The sequence below is a fragment of the Hetaerina americana genome, unplaced genomic scaffold (genome assembly GCF_022747635.1).
Source record: "Hetaerina americana unplaced genomic scaffold, ioHetAmer1.1.p SCAF_7, whole genome shotgun sequence".
Taxonomy (NCBI): Eukaryota; Metazoa; Arthropoda; class Insecta; order Odonata; family Calopterygidae; genus Hetaerina; species Hetaerina americana.
This window is the reverse complement of record NW_027287316.1, coordinates 18,855,749-18,872,791: the sequence shown is the minus strand read 5'-3', so window position 1 is coordinate 18,872,791 and position 17,043 is coordinate 18,855,749. Positions and strand designations below refer to the sequence as shown.

General features: G+C 35.3%; 1 protein-coding gene across 1 annotated transcript in view; it reads right to left on the bottom strand.

The window, feature by feature from the left end:
• Positions 1-5,648: 5,648 nt before the first annotated feature.
• olf186-M (Ki-ras-induced actin-interacting protein-IP3R-interacting domain olf186-M) overlaps positions 5,649-17,043 on the bottom strand; it is a 146,536-nt gene continuing 135,141 nt past the window's right edge. Inside the window, exons 9-11 of the mRNA XM_071595360.1 lie at positions 13,268-13,324; positions 8,322-8,684; positions 5,649-6,354 (exon numbers count right to left, since the gene is read on the bottom strand). Of these exons, the coding sequence (XP_071451461.1) occupies positions 5,980-6,354; positions 8,322-8,684; positions 13,268-13,324 (795 nt within the window). The 3' untranslated portion in view covers positions 5,649-5,979. The remainder of the gene's footprint in view (positions 6,355-8,321; positions 8,685-13,267; positions 13,325-17,043) is intronic.

Here is a 17,043-nt window from a genome sequence, read left to right as displayed (position 1 = left end):
CATTCCTAGCACCTTAATGATCTATTTGACATTCCATACTTTGAAGCAACATTTCATATTTGAGATTGAGCTGAAATGGAACGTTGCTACTGCTTTCATTGGATATTAAAGTCAAAGAGAAACGTTTTTGCTTTGGGGTTGAATAAAGGCAGGTCTGAGAGGTCATGATATTAGGTATTAAGCATTTTTTAACAAATTAAGAATCACTTGCACTCACAAATGCAGTTTCAAAGCTAACTACATCTACAGTTTAGTTAAGTTTACAATTCCTCATTTTGAAAGTGCTGACAATTGATTGGAAGGATAATTTATGTGAATGATGGCGTGCTCCCTGATCCGATATGATGGTTCAATTCTGATCATTTTATAATCACTATTCAGTGGCCAGCATGTCTAGAATTGGCGAAGTGTTGAAAAGTTCATTTTAATGATTTTGCTGATCAAAAAGCCCTTGATGTGGATCGCCATATCAATTTTTAAGTCATCAGTCACCACTTACTCAGATCACCAACAAAATCATTAAAACGACAGAATACCCAAATTTTTTAAATTAAACATTAATTTTTGAGACATTAAATGTCAATGCACCTCCAAATAATCCAGAAACTTGGTAGCAGAAGATGTCATCTTACATCACGAAAGTAGATACATGATCTTGTGATGAGGAAAAGTTAATGAATAAACCCAGAATTTTATTTATGTATCATAAATATGAGGTTTCAACATGGAAATGGTACAATGTCTACAATAGTGCATTTAATTTTATTTACTGAAATTTTATTAATATATCTTTGCCATTTTATTAAGAACCGTGATATTTTGTGCACTTTACTCAATTTTTTAAAACACTGTGTGCATTTTCTTTTCTTAATGGAAGCATTTATATGAACAGACAAGCAAGATTTTGCACTACTAGATTTCCATGTTCATGAAATTGTATTTAAAAGCCAGTTCTATTTTTTAAATTTTAAAATAAGAATACAAAGTACATTCCTCCCAACAGCTAAACAGTTTTTAATGGATAGCCAGCAGTCAGCATTCATTTTTAGCCTTGGTCGGAAGTCAAAGCTATAAAAGTAATTCTTGGTAAATATGGATTGCTTCCAAATTTTTGTATCCTGGGATTGCTCAGTCAACTGCATTCAACTATTAGATATGGTCATGTTATTGGTTTTGATATTAGGGGTGGTGTTTATATATTCCTGTACACTTCTTCCTGTTTACATTTGTTATTATATCCACCAAGTACAACACAGCTGATGATATGGTAAATAATTTTTACGGTGTGAAATTCCTGCATTTTTATACACATTGGCAGATGACTCCATTTAAGAAACTGTCACAATGTATAATGCAGTTATTTGAAAACATAACCAGTTTTGCAGATGCTGGAATGTGATTAAATAATATTATGCTCCTATTAGCTATGGACTGCTACAGGGTCGCACCCAAAAGTGGTAGGACTGATTTTTTTACAAGAATTTTATTGACGATATACTTACATCGACTTAATAATCTTCAAAGTATGCTCCTTGAGCTGCTGCACACTTAGTATAACGTTGCTCCCATTCCCCATATGCCCGCTGGAAATTTTCTTTGGGGATGCCGTTGATGACCCTCGTCGAAGCCTCTTGAATGGCCTTTATCGAGTCAAAACGTCGTCCCTTGAGCTGCCTTTTCATCAGGGGGAAGAAGAAGAAGTCCGGTGGTGCCAGATCGGGAGAATAGGGCGGGTGCGGCACCGTGGCAACGCCGTATTTGGCCAGGAGCTGTCTGACGACGAGCGCGCCATGGCACGACGCGTTGTCATGATGAAGCACCCAGCAGTTTGCGATGGCTGGTCGGACTCTTTTCACGCGTTCTCGGAGGCGGGTGAGCACCTGCACGTAAAAGTTCGCATTCACAGTCTCCCCTGGTGGGACAAACTCCTCGTGAACCACTCCATGACGGTCGAAAAACACAATCAACATCGTTTTGATTTTTGATTTGCTCATGCGAGCCTTTTTTGGACGTGGGGACGCGGAAGTGTGCCATTCCGCTGATTGTCTTTTCGTTTCGGGGTCATATTGAAAAACCCATATTTCATCACCAGTTATCATATTGTCCAAATAATTTTCATCTCGGTGCAACTTGGCTAACACTTCTTCGGAAATGCGCACACGCGTTGCCTGTTGGTCGACACTCAGAATTTTCGGCACCATCTTGGCGCACACCTTGCACATGGCCAAATCCTGTGAAATAATGCGTTGGACATTAGATGCAGACAGACCCAACTGGTCTGCAATTTTTTCACTGGTTAAGTGTTGGTCTGTGTTCAGCAGTGTCCTCACTCCACAGCATGTCCACATTCGTGTCGGTTCTTGCCGTCGACGGCCGTCCAGAGCGATGGTCATTTTCAACGAGCTCCCTACCCTCTTTAAACAACTTATGCCACTCAAATACTGTGGAACGGCTTAAGGCAGTAACCCCATAAGCCTGCTTGATCATATTGAGGGTCTCAGTTGCCGTCTCCCCGAGTTTCGCACTAAACTTCACGGAATAACGTTGTTCTAAATTCAGATTCATTTTGTTTTTCGACACGGACAAAAAACTTCCTTCACTAAAAACGGTGTCCTCACCCAACGACAGCCCGCAGGCGACTGAGGATGTTGTTGGTCTGTTGCTAATAGCCCCCTCCACCTTACCCTGCCAGGCAGACCCCCCCTCCACCGCTCCGTTCACGCCAGAGAAAATCAGTCCTACCACTTTTGGGTGCAACCCTGTATTACAGTAGATCTAGATTGGTAAATTTTCTCAGGTAATTCTTTTTTTCTAATATTGAATTCTTGGTTCCAACTCCATAGAGTGAATAATCGGAATATCCTTTCATATAAAACACTGTTTCATGAACACATTATATGTAAATCAGATAAACAGTTGAAATACAATTAATCTATCTGAAGGAGGTGGTTTGGAGTGGTCAAGACAAGGAAAGACGTTTACTATCCTCATAGCCTATTTTTTTAAAGTTGGATTTCATACCTGGACCATGGCTCAAATATTCCAGGCCATAAAATGGATGAACTCTTTATAACATTTGGATTATATTATGGTTAGGCACAGGTTTAGGAACAGTGTGATCAATTTGCACAGCTTCCCGGGAGTGGATGCGGACTCCGACCACAATTTGTTTGTAATGAAGTGTACCGTCCATTTCAAAAAGATAAGGCAGGGGCGGCAGGTTAGCGAATGGAATGTAGAAGCATTAAATGGATTGACAAGGAAGGAGTATCAGCAGGCTGTACAGAAAATCATGAATGAAAGAAAAGAGCCGTGAACAATCGAAGAAAAATGGGAATGTATCAAGAAAGGGATGTCGAAAGCCGCAAAAGAAACTATAGGAACCGTTAAGATAAGACGAAGAGAGGGAAAAGGATAAGGAAACCATGGATCACGGGTAAGATAATTAGAAAGATGGATGAGAGAAGAAAATGGAAGAATGTAAACACAGAGATAGGCAAAATGAAGTACTAAGAGTTAACCCTTCAAGTCAGTATAGGAATGTAAATGGTTGGTTGGGCTCTACTCGCAGTATTTAACTTTTTTTAAATCTCTCTTTCTGCAGCATCGCTGAAAATAATTTATATCTTTTTAAATATTCCATCTAAAATTTAAAAAAAATTAACCCAATGCTAAATTGCTCATTCTACTATGTAAAAATTTTACTTACGAGACATTTCATTTTTTAACTTCATTTGCCTTTTAAGTTTCAAAAATCCATTATAAAAGTTCAGTTTTGTGTGATATAGTTTGAAACAACCCTCTAAACATAGGCCTGCATTGCACTTGGGGCACCAGTACACCGTATCCCTCCTTTTACCTCGTGGTGAGCACACCTGACATCTTCTTTGAGGCCTGGAGTTCTTCCCAGTCTTATCAATGAAGTTCCTCTCGACCAAACTTCCTCACTTGAACTGGCACTATCAGATTCAATACTCACTTCGTTTTCTCCATCCAAATCTTCAACTTAACTCTCTATTTCATCTTCACTCAAAAAAAGCTCTCGGAATCCATACAAGACTTTTTCACTTCTCTTTCTCAAGAAAGAAATCAACAACTGAGACTAGATGGTGGTGAAGCCTTTTGCCCTCACAACTGTTATGATGAAACAAAAAGAAAGAATGATTCATGAATAGTTCCAGAGAAATTTGATTGGGAGATCATATCAAGCAATAAAGAAAAACAGAACCTGTGGACAAAGCATAAATGCAAATAACTCGCTTATCTCATTAAGACTGACTTACTAGATTTATAATCCTTATAAAGTGCCTTTTCATGTAGTCAAAACAGAACAATTAGCAAAACTAATTATCTAACAGGCCAAGGACAACCATAGAATTTGATGATGCTGCAGAAAAAATTCAAAACTGATAGAGTGGAGCAGGACTTAAGGCGTACCTCGATCAGCAAATGACTGATATGCTCAATGGCTAACCTGAAGAGCAAGAGTTTGAATTCCAAAACTCCCAGATTATCATGAGTTTTGAGCATGACAGTGTCTCACTCTGTATTGCTATTTGTAACAGTGTTAATACTAGGCTAATTTAATGGTCTCTATCAGTAATACCATGTCTCTCTCCATTCTTTCACGTATGTGGCAGGAGATGGAGTGTTGGATGTTAATGCATCTGGCTTCTGTGATGACAGTCTGTCTTTAAACCCATACTACAGCTGGATTTTTCAATGGTCTTCCTTACTGGAATGGACCACAGATGTAGCATTTGTGGTTCCCACAAGGGAGAACCATGGTGCATTCCACCTAAAAAGGCTCTCTGCAGCTGAGGCTATGAGCGCCTAGAGCCATCGCAAGGGGCCACGGGCGGAATGCCAGGGCATGGTGCTGATGGGTCTAGGTCCCTCTCAAAAAAATGGAATGGAATTGCCACATAATAAATGAATGCAATCTTAAGAACCTTATTGGGATGCTACTTGGAGGTCACGGCTTAAATATTCCCTCCTCTCCACCCCCAAATACTTACTCTTCCCCACTTCACCCGCCAGACAAGGACCAACTTAAATATAGGAGGTGACGACAATGCTTGATAATTCTCTGGGGAAAACTCTGCCACAAACATGGAAACTTGGAATTTCAAGGTGAATATTTAATGAAAAGTGAAGTGAATCACAACTTGGCTTCTTTTCCATGATCATAACATCAATTCCATAATTCATGGTGAATTCTCCATGGAAGTTTTCCATAGACAATACGACCATGACTCAAGAGATTCCCTTCATCGTACCTTGGCATTATGAAGTCAGTTTTAGAGTGAAAAATATTTCTCTTTGAAACTACAGAATCGGTAAGTTGTTAATAGATGGCAGTGGTTCATCACTGGTGACACAAGCCAAAGAATACAACTCCAGGCATCATGTTATATCAGGTTTGCATAACTATGATGCTTCTGGATACGATAATGGCATCTTCATTTGCAAAACAGAGTTGAATTCAGTAATCTTATGATAACAACCACACTAATCTACAAGATTATTTTTACGTTACTGCCCCACAAGTAATGAATGCCATTGAACGAATTGCCGTAAATACCTTCTTGACATTATCAATTTACCAAGTCCTGAAGAAAAATTTGAGGCAAGTAATACAATCTATCTATTCACAAAAAACAAAGGCTTTATTTCAAATTAACAGTTTCAACAATATAATCTCATCATTTGGCTCGCCATGATAAAATAATCCAAAGAAATATACTTTCATTCCAATCACATTCTTCAGTCACTTCATGAGCGTAAGAAAATGAGTTCACAGTCACTTGCTCATCAGCTACACTGACTTTACTACTGACTACACTGACTTTGAGTGGGCACAAAATTCTTAATTCCATTCGCTTACAATAAAAATCATGACAAGCGAAATGTATTATGCCCACAACCATCAAGAACACGAAATGTATCAGCTGCGGGATTCCTTTCCATAACAAGCTGTCATCCACGGTCACTTGGATTAGAAGGAGTCAGCACTGTCTTCAGGAGTAACTTGAGCTCTGCCAACTCGCGAGCATTTTGTTCAACAATTCCTTCCAAGTACTGTTCTCTGCTACTAGTACCACTCTCTGTGGAATACTGAGGCGATGTTGATTGACTTCTTAGATTTCCTTTCAATACACCCTTACCATGAATCACCACTGTCCCATCCCGTCGCTCTCCCTCTTTGATGCCAAGTAGAGCAGGACCACCTTTGACCTCAGACAGTCTTTCACAACTTGATGCCCCAAGGAGCTGTCCATTTAGCAACCTCTCCATGCTTAGCTGCTCCATTTCGTAACATAACTTACTCTGCTGCTTCAACAAAAATGTCATCTGTAACAACAATGATTAGCTTTAGGATCAATGAGTAAAATTACTCTTCATTTGGAAAATAAGAATAACATCCAAGGCCTGGTTTCACCAACGACAATCAGCAATTGATGATCGGATCAGATTCCTAGATTTGCCAGACTATTTAATCTATCACATTTCAATACAAAACAAATATTAGCATTGATTGAGGATGGAATTCAGAATCAAATAATAAGGCAGATAATATTTGATCACCTGACGAGGAAAAATAAGTCATACTTCACCAATCTCACAACTTAAAATCTCAATCTATTCTTTTCACCTGTCAGCACCACTGAAGATTATAGGAGAGTGGTAAAGCGAACTGTGATTTTCATCTTTTTATGTGCTATATGAGGAAGTCCTAGTTACAGGGTTAGTAGTATCATTAACATAAATAATAACATTACCAACAATTCATCAGACATAGGTATATGATGCCTACCAAATTGGATAATAATCAAAATCGAAAGATTGGATTAAAAAATTGTTTCCCAAGGATTTATTGAACGACTCACATATCATCATCTCCCTTTTGAGTAATAATATATTATTTATGTCAAAAATAGAACAATGCCAAAATAAGGTACTTGCCTATTGCTGAGTTGTTTGAATATCTAAACAAAATGAAATACTCGACTAACATGAACTATTATAACTTCTATTTATGTTATCTACTCTTGATCATTTTCCAATTCACTATCACATGATACATCACTTTTTTCTGGGAAATAGAGAAATTTGTTTCCATCCGAGTCCATCCAAAAAATATCATCCTCTGTACCAGAGTTCACTACAAACACAAATAAAAAAAACTTGATCACAATCTTTTCAGGGATGGAATTCCAACACTTAAGCATCTTAAATGTTCCTGATCAAGTTTATACATTTCCCTCTTGCATCAGAGTCTCAGCTTAAGTTGACTTCAGCCTGTCCTTAAAGGACTTCCTTATTAACCACACACAATGAGAAGTTGAAGCAGGCTCATCATTCCTCCAAGGATTTCAACCGTGCCAGAGTTTCCTGTACTGATATTATTTTTTAAATCCTCAATAATATTTGAAATCTATTTGACAGAATAGATTTCAAATGTTATCGAGGATACAAAAAATTTAACAGGAACATTGATAGTTGGTTGAGGAGAGCCTTTGGTCTTCTCTGCCAAAACACTTTCAGCCAGCCTCTCATTAAGCCTTCCATCATCCACCCTCTCTCTTCAGCTTGTACCCAAATCCCAGGAGGAAATTTATCTTTTTGCAGTCTTCCTCTTAAGTATTATAAAAGGGGAGAGCTCCTATCCATCAGCTGTGATGCCCAGCATTTACATAATACTTGTTTTTGCCAGATGTTTTAATTGAAAATGATCTTGACCCCGTCACTATCACTGAAGTAGAACTAGGCATATCAAAATAGATTGGTGTTTGGTCTGTGTTGCCAATATGCAATACCACTTTCCAAGGTGAATGAAGTAATGCTGAACACTAAACATCTTGTTTTCATTATCCATTATAACCAGCCATAACTGGCACAGAAAACTCCATTTCAAGTGTGATCTTACTGCTTCTGTACAGATTATATGGCATGTGACAACTAAATTGTTTCTCCCAATTCTCACATATAAAAATGACGACACACACTTTCAATTCTGTCGGCCTACAGTCAGTTTATGCCCCAAAATAGTCAGCAAGATGCTGAGTTTTGAGAAGCCTAGGAAGCTGAGTTTGCCAAAGTCGAACACTTTTTGTCTACATCTTATTTTTCAGTATTTTAGTACCTATATGTGTATGGAGCTAGGTGCCACCGTCCTATGTAAACAACAAATACTTCTTTAAGTGTATCAAAGCAGCATACTAGAATTTAATAATGCTATATACCATTACCTGTAATGGGCCACATTACATGTGTAATGATATGGCCTTAAAATTATGAAGTCTAAATTAGGTACTGACTTGACTCATGATGGAGGAAACTTTGGCTGCATCCCCACTTGTTTCTCCAATGTGGGGGTGATGTGGAGAGTGGTGATGCTTCTCACGTGTCCCCAGAAACTGCATAACTCGATTCAGACCCTCAGAGACACAACATCTCATTTCACGGACGAAGCCAAGTTCTTGATGCGTCTTCTGCATTACTTCCTCATCCAATGCCTCACTTGGCACTTCACCAATTTCAGCCAGGCCCCCTCCTCTCCAACTGCCACCTCCAAGGGCCACCTCTCGACCAATGACATCACCCACTTCATCATCCCCTTCCAATTTCCTTCGCAATGCCCTTAATGCAAGTTCCACTGTGTCTGGCTGAAGCTGTTTTCCCTTAATAGAGGAAAAAAATAAAATGCTCTTGAAATGACAAAGGAAGACCATACAAGGGTGATCGTTTTGAGTTCACCATTAAATGTAGAATATTGATCATAACTAGAGACATGCCTGAAATACAAAGTGATGAAAAGTGCTCTCACATAACTTATTACTATTGCTTGGCAAACTTATTAAAAGTGCTGTTTTCAGGACACCCAGAAACTTTAAAGAGTGGTATTCTTTCATGGGACTCGTTGATTCATTTCACTTGAGAAAATAATTCTCTATTTTGATCACCTGTCAATACAAATATTTCAATTTTATTTATAAGCCTTTCATTTGCAGGTCTTCAATATATTAAAAATTGATCTACTTGAAAAAATAAAGTTCAGTCACATATTATTCATAATAATATTCCTATACTCTCCATTTCAAAATCAGTTTTAATTTGCACATACAAAATTATATCTTGGTATCATTAGTGTATGGCTATTCATTTTTTTGGCAAGTAGGTATGAGAAAAACAATAATGATAATAATTTCAAGGGCAGTATATATGTTTGCATTAGTGCTTAAATCTTATATATTTTTACCTTTACATCTGAAGCATGAAGAAGGAATCAATTATTTAACAATCCAAAGGTCATGATATGAAAAATTACAAAAATATTAATTAATAATAGCACATAAAAAGAAGCATCAAAATCTTCCACAATATCAATTAGGTTGAGCAACACAAGGTATCTTCAAGTTAAAATGTAACAACACTCTCTTTATGAAAATATTTCGATTAATTCAGGCACAAAATTAATTGCAATGAATAATACTTAAGTATTCAATGACATTTTAGGATACATATAATTTATAAATTTCCTATTGACAATTCAGGATATGCTGCCTTCTTCAAATTCAGCAGAATAAATACCAATGAATATACATTTATTTTCAATAGAGAGATTACTATTCATTATGCTATTCATCGTAGGAAGTCAATTTTAAGACTGCGTTTTTCGGCATGCTTTCAATGAAATAAATGTTACAACTCAAAGATGCACCGGCTTTAAATTAATTACAGTCTCTGGGCAAGTATTTCACAATCATTGGGGAATATGATAATTTATACGAAACTACTCTTAGAAGTTATATAAATGCTGTATTCTTGGTATAATTTATTCCATAGACCAGAAAATCAGAGAATCAAAACATAATATGACAATTATGCATTGAATGTCAATAGTATTCAGGAATGTTCAACCGTATTAAGCCCTTATTCTTGTGATGATGTTTTGCAGGCATTCCAGTTACTATGTTCACAAGTTTCTTAACCCTAAAGATAGATAATTCAATGAAATTGAGATGCGATCTATCATGAAAATCAACACAGCAGAAAAACAGAATACTCTACACTTCCAACACATAGCTGCGAAAAACTTCAAGGGATTATAAAATCATTATTACGAGAAGTCTTTATTATTGGTAACCTTAATGGAATGCTATGGACCATTCAATATAAAAAATGAAATCTCTAATTTATCATGCAATAATAATAATAAATTTAATCACTCATAATGAATAGGTGCATTTTCATAAATGGTTATACCTTGCAAATCTGAAAACCAAGAGACCAATACTTTTAATGTTTGCTCATAGATGCCATGACCATATTAAATTTTGTTGCATTAATCTATTTCATAACAACAAAACACTTCAAAAATTACATTTTGAATATGCAAAATTTCATAGATTATTTGGCTTACATCATTTTAGAAAACTACACAACATCCTACAAGTTAATATGGCAACAAAATCATTCACAATTCAACATTAGTCTACATATAATATCACCACAATGGTTATAAAATAATTTTAATTCCAGTGTTATGGACTTTTCAACAACCGAAGTAAAATAAATCACCCAATCTTGGCTTTAAAATTACATCCTCAAAGAAAATAGTAGTGATTACCCATGCAAATTAATTATCCACCAGAAAAATACAACCATGTGAACACAATCATATGTTATAAGGCTTGTTTATACGTACTCAAGAGCTGCCAATAAATACTGACAATTTTATCATGCCCAATTATTGCTATATGAAATTTTGCCTTTCATTCCCATGCAAAAGTATAAAAATAATACCATAGCACCTATAAAAATAAATTTTTAACATAAACATGCTCTTTTGATGTGTAAAAAAACAATTATACCCTCATAAAAATAAAACTCTATTAAGTAGAGACCCATGAAATACCCAGAGTAGGGACCTATAAAATCAAAGCTGTAGGTAGCCATACTCTTTTGATATGTGACACATCTGCCATTTTAAAATCAAATTTCAATATTAAATAGATACCTGAGGAATTCTTATGTAGAAGCACACTAAGCTCTTGAGTTAAAAATACAAAATATTTTTTCTTTAACCAAGTAGGTATGCTTCCTCTGCATTAGGTGATGGGGTATACAAAGAGAGAACAGTTGAAATCATAGTCTACACCATTCTGAACTTCGTAAACACAAAAATAGATGAGACCCTACACTTAAAACTTCCATTGCATTAGGTAGCTAATAATCACTTTACTTTTTATAATTAATATTGCTATGGACAATTCTTTCCCCTCCCAAGAGCCAAGGTATTTAAGGGGCATTTTCTCAGCTGGTTCATGAAATATGAGCATTAAAGTCTTTCAGTTTTCTTACAATACAATTTTTTTAAAGGGGCCAACAAATTACAATATTAAGCATTAATGATTCAAAGGAGACTTTATCACAGCAAATAAAAAATATTCTTTTTTAATACAGAAGTTACCTTATTTCACAGATTTCCCAGTGACGTATGGAGTCAATGATATTTTAATTGTTGCAGTAAAATACATTCTGTGTTGGAATACCATAAAAATATTATAAAAATAATGTCCTGACCTGAAATATATTGTGATGAAAAATCCTAGACCTGAAATATATTGTGATGAAAATGCATACTAACTGCTGAAAAAACTGAGAGCACTAATTATTCCAAGTCATTGAAAGTATAACATCTTTCAATTAGGGGGTAATTATTTTGTACTTTGTGGCCACTATAAATAAGGGGTAAAAGACATTTCTGCATGAACATGGCAAAAAGAATCAAGATGCACTGATCAAAACTAAATCATCATTAGACAGGATGCAAATAATAATATAAAAAGGCAGAATAGAATTAAGTGTCAGTTGTATCTTTTTTGCATGTACGTAAATTATCATCATACATTATCTTTTATTAGTATTAAAAAGGACATTTTATTGATAAATATAAAATTTATAAAGGTGATTGCAGAAGAGAGAAAAATTATGATTCAAATTCAAAGAAGGCAGAAAAATTAAATAGAGGAGACGTTGTGTGTCATAGACATGGTAAGGCCAATGATATAGAAGGCAAAATGTTGGATAAGTAGTGTAGCAAAAAGTAATTAAGTATTTGGTACGGCATGAAATGCACAAAAAGGAAGAAACTATGTATGGTATGTTTAATGCAATTTAAATACGAATGGTAAAGGAAGGAATTAATGAAGGCAAAAGACGTACAAAGTGCTACAGAATTCCATGATTGTATGCAATCGTTTTTAGGGACCATTAACCCCCAACTGTAATCAGATTACTACTTATTGGAATAATTAAAATACCTTATGATGGATGAACATAACTTCACATGATGATTAAAAATGTTACATATTTGAGCTGCAAGAATGAAAGAGAATACCTTGGTATTGAATTAAAATGGATTCCTAACATAGTATATCAACACATATTTTTTGTTCTTTTGTAATATGCTAACACAAATGGAGTGTAGTGGATAAGCCTGAATCTTTCACCTTGGCATTTGCATGGCACCTTCATTCAATCATAGATTTCCATTTCAATATAATTCTTAAAACACCTGATTTCATTCGAGAGTGATTCACCATCATAAAAACTAATCATTACAGTTGTAAACTATTGAAACTTTCCACACGAGATCCATTACAGCAGTACAGGAATTGGCTTTCAAGTACTTTCAATTTAAGCTTTGATTTACAAGGGAATGTAACAATTGCTAAACTCAAGCTCCCTTCCTTCCTCCAACTGGCCTTTGAGATTAAGTTTTCAGACTTTAATAACAAGTTGTACTTTCAGGAATGAACAACAATGAACCAAATCCAAGGTTCCTTACATTTTAAATTTCAAAAATCATTCCTTACAGACATATCACAACCAACAAAGAAAGCAAACCACACAGAACACCTTTACTGAGCCCAAAACATCCACACACAAAGCTAAAATAAACAAATTGAAACAAAAACAAATTATTCAAAGTTCAATGTACCAGTGAAAAGAATGGTGTTCACATCATATATTAACTAAACAAAAAAACACACCACAACATAGTATTCATGATAGCATGAAAAAACACTTGTATGGAAGCCATATATTTATTGGACAGCCCTTGAGTTAACATTCGAAAATTTTCATGTGAGAGAATTAAATGTCATATTCTACCTTATGTAGAATTTCATGAATCAGAGTTAAGAGAAACAATAATGAAGTGTAATTATCTGTAGCATGTGACCTTTCTAGTTCTTACCTCCTCGAGACTCCAACATGATAAGTCACCCTCAAAGGAAAGTTGATAGCCCCTCACCTGGAAACAGAGGTGATGCCAGATTGAGGCTGCAAAAGCTGTCAGACAATCACAACACACACCAGGCAAACCGAAAGTGGTATTTCAATTATGAGAATATGATGGACAGGAATTCAAGCATGCACAAAGCGAGGCATATCGTTATGAACTGTATTTATTACAAAGTTAAGCTTTCGATAACTTCATGACACACTTCACGGAAGTATAAAAAAGATGGAAGCTTCTTTTAGTCTCAAATATATTTAACTGTTGAGTTACAGTTTGACATGGTATTATAAAATATATATCATCAATCATGGAACAATAGTAATAATTGTGCTCATAAAATAATTGCCATGCACGTATCTTTTAGATCACTGCTTGAGATAAGGACTAGCTACTCATAACCATACCATATCTTATGTGCATTCATCTATCTCTTCCCTACAACTAGCATGTTTCTATTGGCAATGAATCACACTATGAATGCTTTGAATATATATTGATTGTAATGCGCCAATAAGCTGACACCCTAAAATAATTGGAGCCAGATCAAAAGTTGAACCAAAATAAGGCCAAACTTTTCTGCTCATAATCCATTTAAGTATGAGAAAAACCCTAAGACTTGGATAAATTCATATACGTGGGTGGTCTGAATAGCTTCCGGCCTCAGAAAATTTCAGAAAAAATGTCTTGTATCCTTGTTCGGTCTGAAACTTTTCAGACCACCCTTGTTTTTACAGAAAATGCTGCAAAAGTAACTTTAGTGGTTAAATGTGTGTCCACAAATTTGATAATTTTACCATGCAATAATTATTTGGCCAAATGAAATTTCAATCAAGGTGAATGATTTTTACACAGTGAAATTTAAGAATTTATACGATTATTGGCTTTCATTCCAAGTAAAGACACTCAAGCCACTACTGAGCTCAATGGTAAGCTCTAAAAATACTTTCAATAAAACTTGCCTACTCCCAGGAAATTATTCTCAAAAATGAAAAATCTTTATGAAAATATATGCTATTTCATGAAATCAAGATAATCATCAATCCAAAATTCTCTGACACTTTTATTTTAGTCGCCAATGTCTCTTCAAAAGTTATCCTATTGGAAGTCAGACATAAGTCCCAAACCTAATGTTGTGGTAAAAATTTTCCAGCGAGTTCTTTCAACCAATATTTCTGGTACCTCTAATATTCTCTCTTGAATATCTTCAAGGGTGCAAAATATTCACTCCTTCAAATTGATTTCCATTCTGTGGAAGAGTGAGAGCTCACTAGGGATGAAACAGGCATGTTGGGCGAAGTTGAAGGAGTTAGGAGTTAGGATTGACTGTCATGTATTCCAGTTCTGAATCATTGAGCAATAAAAATGGAGAATACAAGCATGTTCTTCTCAAACAGTTTGCCATACATGATTTGTGAGGCCATTTTGCCCTCACATCTTTCCTCAATTCACATGGCAATAGAAAGTCAGTTAAATTGTGAACACATTCCTTATGGACAGGGGCCATCAATACCAAAAAAAATAACGACCTCCACTTTGCTGTTGTGTCACCTTAGTCTGGGGTATTACTGGAGTCTCCCAAAAGCGCAATTGATTCATTCCTGGGTCATACCTGTAAATCTAACTTCTGCAACCAGTTACCATAGAGAGGAGTTTTGGGATATTTAAGAACTGGTTTTTTAGTCCTATGCTGATTTCTATGTGATTTCCATCCTCTATTATCAATTGAAAATTAGTCAGAAATCCTGGCACAAAGTTGCCGGCAATTCATCGAATGTTGTGGACACTTGATGGAATGCACTGACCTCTGGTTTCCAACAACATAATAAAAAAATATCACACTGCACTACCTATGAGGTACGACTGTCCACATACTATCCTGAAGGATACATGAAGTTTTACAATGCCTCTTTGTTTACACTGCGGGAAGAGAGACCAATTTGTTGGTATCCATAAATAAATTTGCCCATGACCATCACTGGTTGTGTTTCCTGTAGCAGGCAATTAATTATCCTGGTCCATCAGCACCAAGTGCTTTATGCATCCTTTCTTTCAGCAGTTCGATTGCAGTCATGCTTATTTGAAGACAAAACTAGTTCAGAACTCATTTTCTCTTAATACCCACCATTTAAAAAAAATCTGACAAATTTTCAAAATTACAAAGAAATAATGAAAATACAAAATAGCAGATTGGCCACATGGCAGATTGTGAAAATTCGCCTTTCTCTTGCATTAATTAAATTTTTGGAACTAATATATATCAAGTGCATATGAGATTATACCTCCGTTGTAATGCCACCACAATTCTTTAGCTTTTGAATTTGCCTCAGCAATTCACAAAAGATATAGCATGGGAATATGATACATCAAATGCCTAGATTATAAGAAAATTATTGTATATTTGGCTGTAAGTTCAAAAGCCAAATATTTAATGCAAATTTCACAGCATTCTTTTAAATCAATCTTGTAAGTAATGACAGGTTGTATAAGATCAATTGAAGTCTATGATTTAAATGGAATGTCAAACATCAAATATCACTGATGTTTCCAATATTTTGCCAGGGCAAAGTTTTGCAGCAAGACAGGTCACCTCTTCTTGCAATGGTGAAGTTGGCTACTTTATTCTTTTCTAGATTTTTTACGCTACAGGTTGATAATTCAATGCATGAATATAAAAGATATTTTTTGGAAGTAACTGATGTTTTATAGTAAAAAGCAATGCTTTTATTATATCATCCATCCTGGGTTGTTTGATGAGTTGAAGTACCCCATTACTAATGGTGTGAAACAACCACTACTCTTCTATCAGCTTCTAATAGACAATAACAATAGGCACCATATATGGTAACTGGTCCATTTGCTTTTCAAAAAACTTCTAGGACAAAGAAATTTTTATCCTGGATGATACCCAGTCACTTTCTAGCTCTTTCAGGAACTAAAGTTTCACCAGCTTCAATAAATGAATAAAAATATTGTTTATGATGCATTATCTTGTCCATAATATAAATGGTAGCTGCCTTAAATTGGTGGAATTTAACATCAATAAATAAAAGTACTTTGCAATATTCCGCACAAGTTCAGATAATGAACTGACCAGTTTCAATGCTAATGTATTATCATCATTGTCATTGCAACCTCATGGTAGTGACGTGCTAGAATTGAAACTGGTAAGGTAATCAATATTACAAAGTGTTTTTTCTTATTTCTCATTCATTTTTTCTTTCTAAGAGGTAAAGGGTTTGCATTCTGTCAAATAAGGACAAAGTCAAATATAAAAATGAAAAACAATGATCCAATTTATTGCAACAAATCAGAATATAAAATATTATATTCATCCAAGAAAGTCTAATTCCACAGGTGTAAGTGCTTTAATTCATTTCAAAAACTCAAAGAGAGCTGGAAGTATTATAAAAATTGAATGAGAATTAGTGATCATCCATGTGAATAAAATTGGTTGTTACACAACATTTTTGGCTAAAACAATTTTTAGAGAATATAATTCCCAATCAAGCTTAAAGACTCATACCAAAACTTGATGCTTTACTAACCATAGCAATTTAAATGTAGGCATTTAAACTGAAACTAAGTATACAACATGCTCCTAGTGTCAATTATTTCATTTTCATGAGCATCCAAATCTTGCACTAATTAGCCCCAATCCTAAATAATATTAACAGTATATCTACCAAGTTTTTGATAATCAACGCAAAAATCTTCAGTGTTTCTACCAAGTT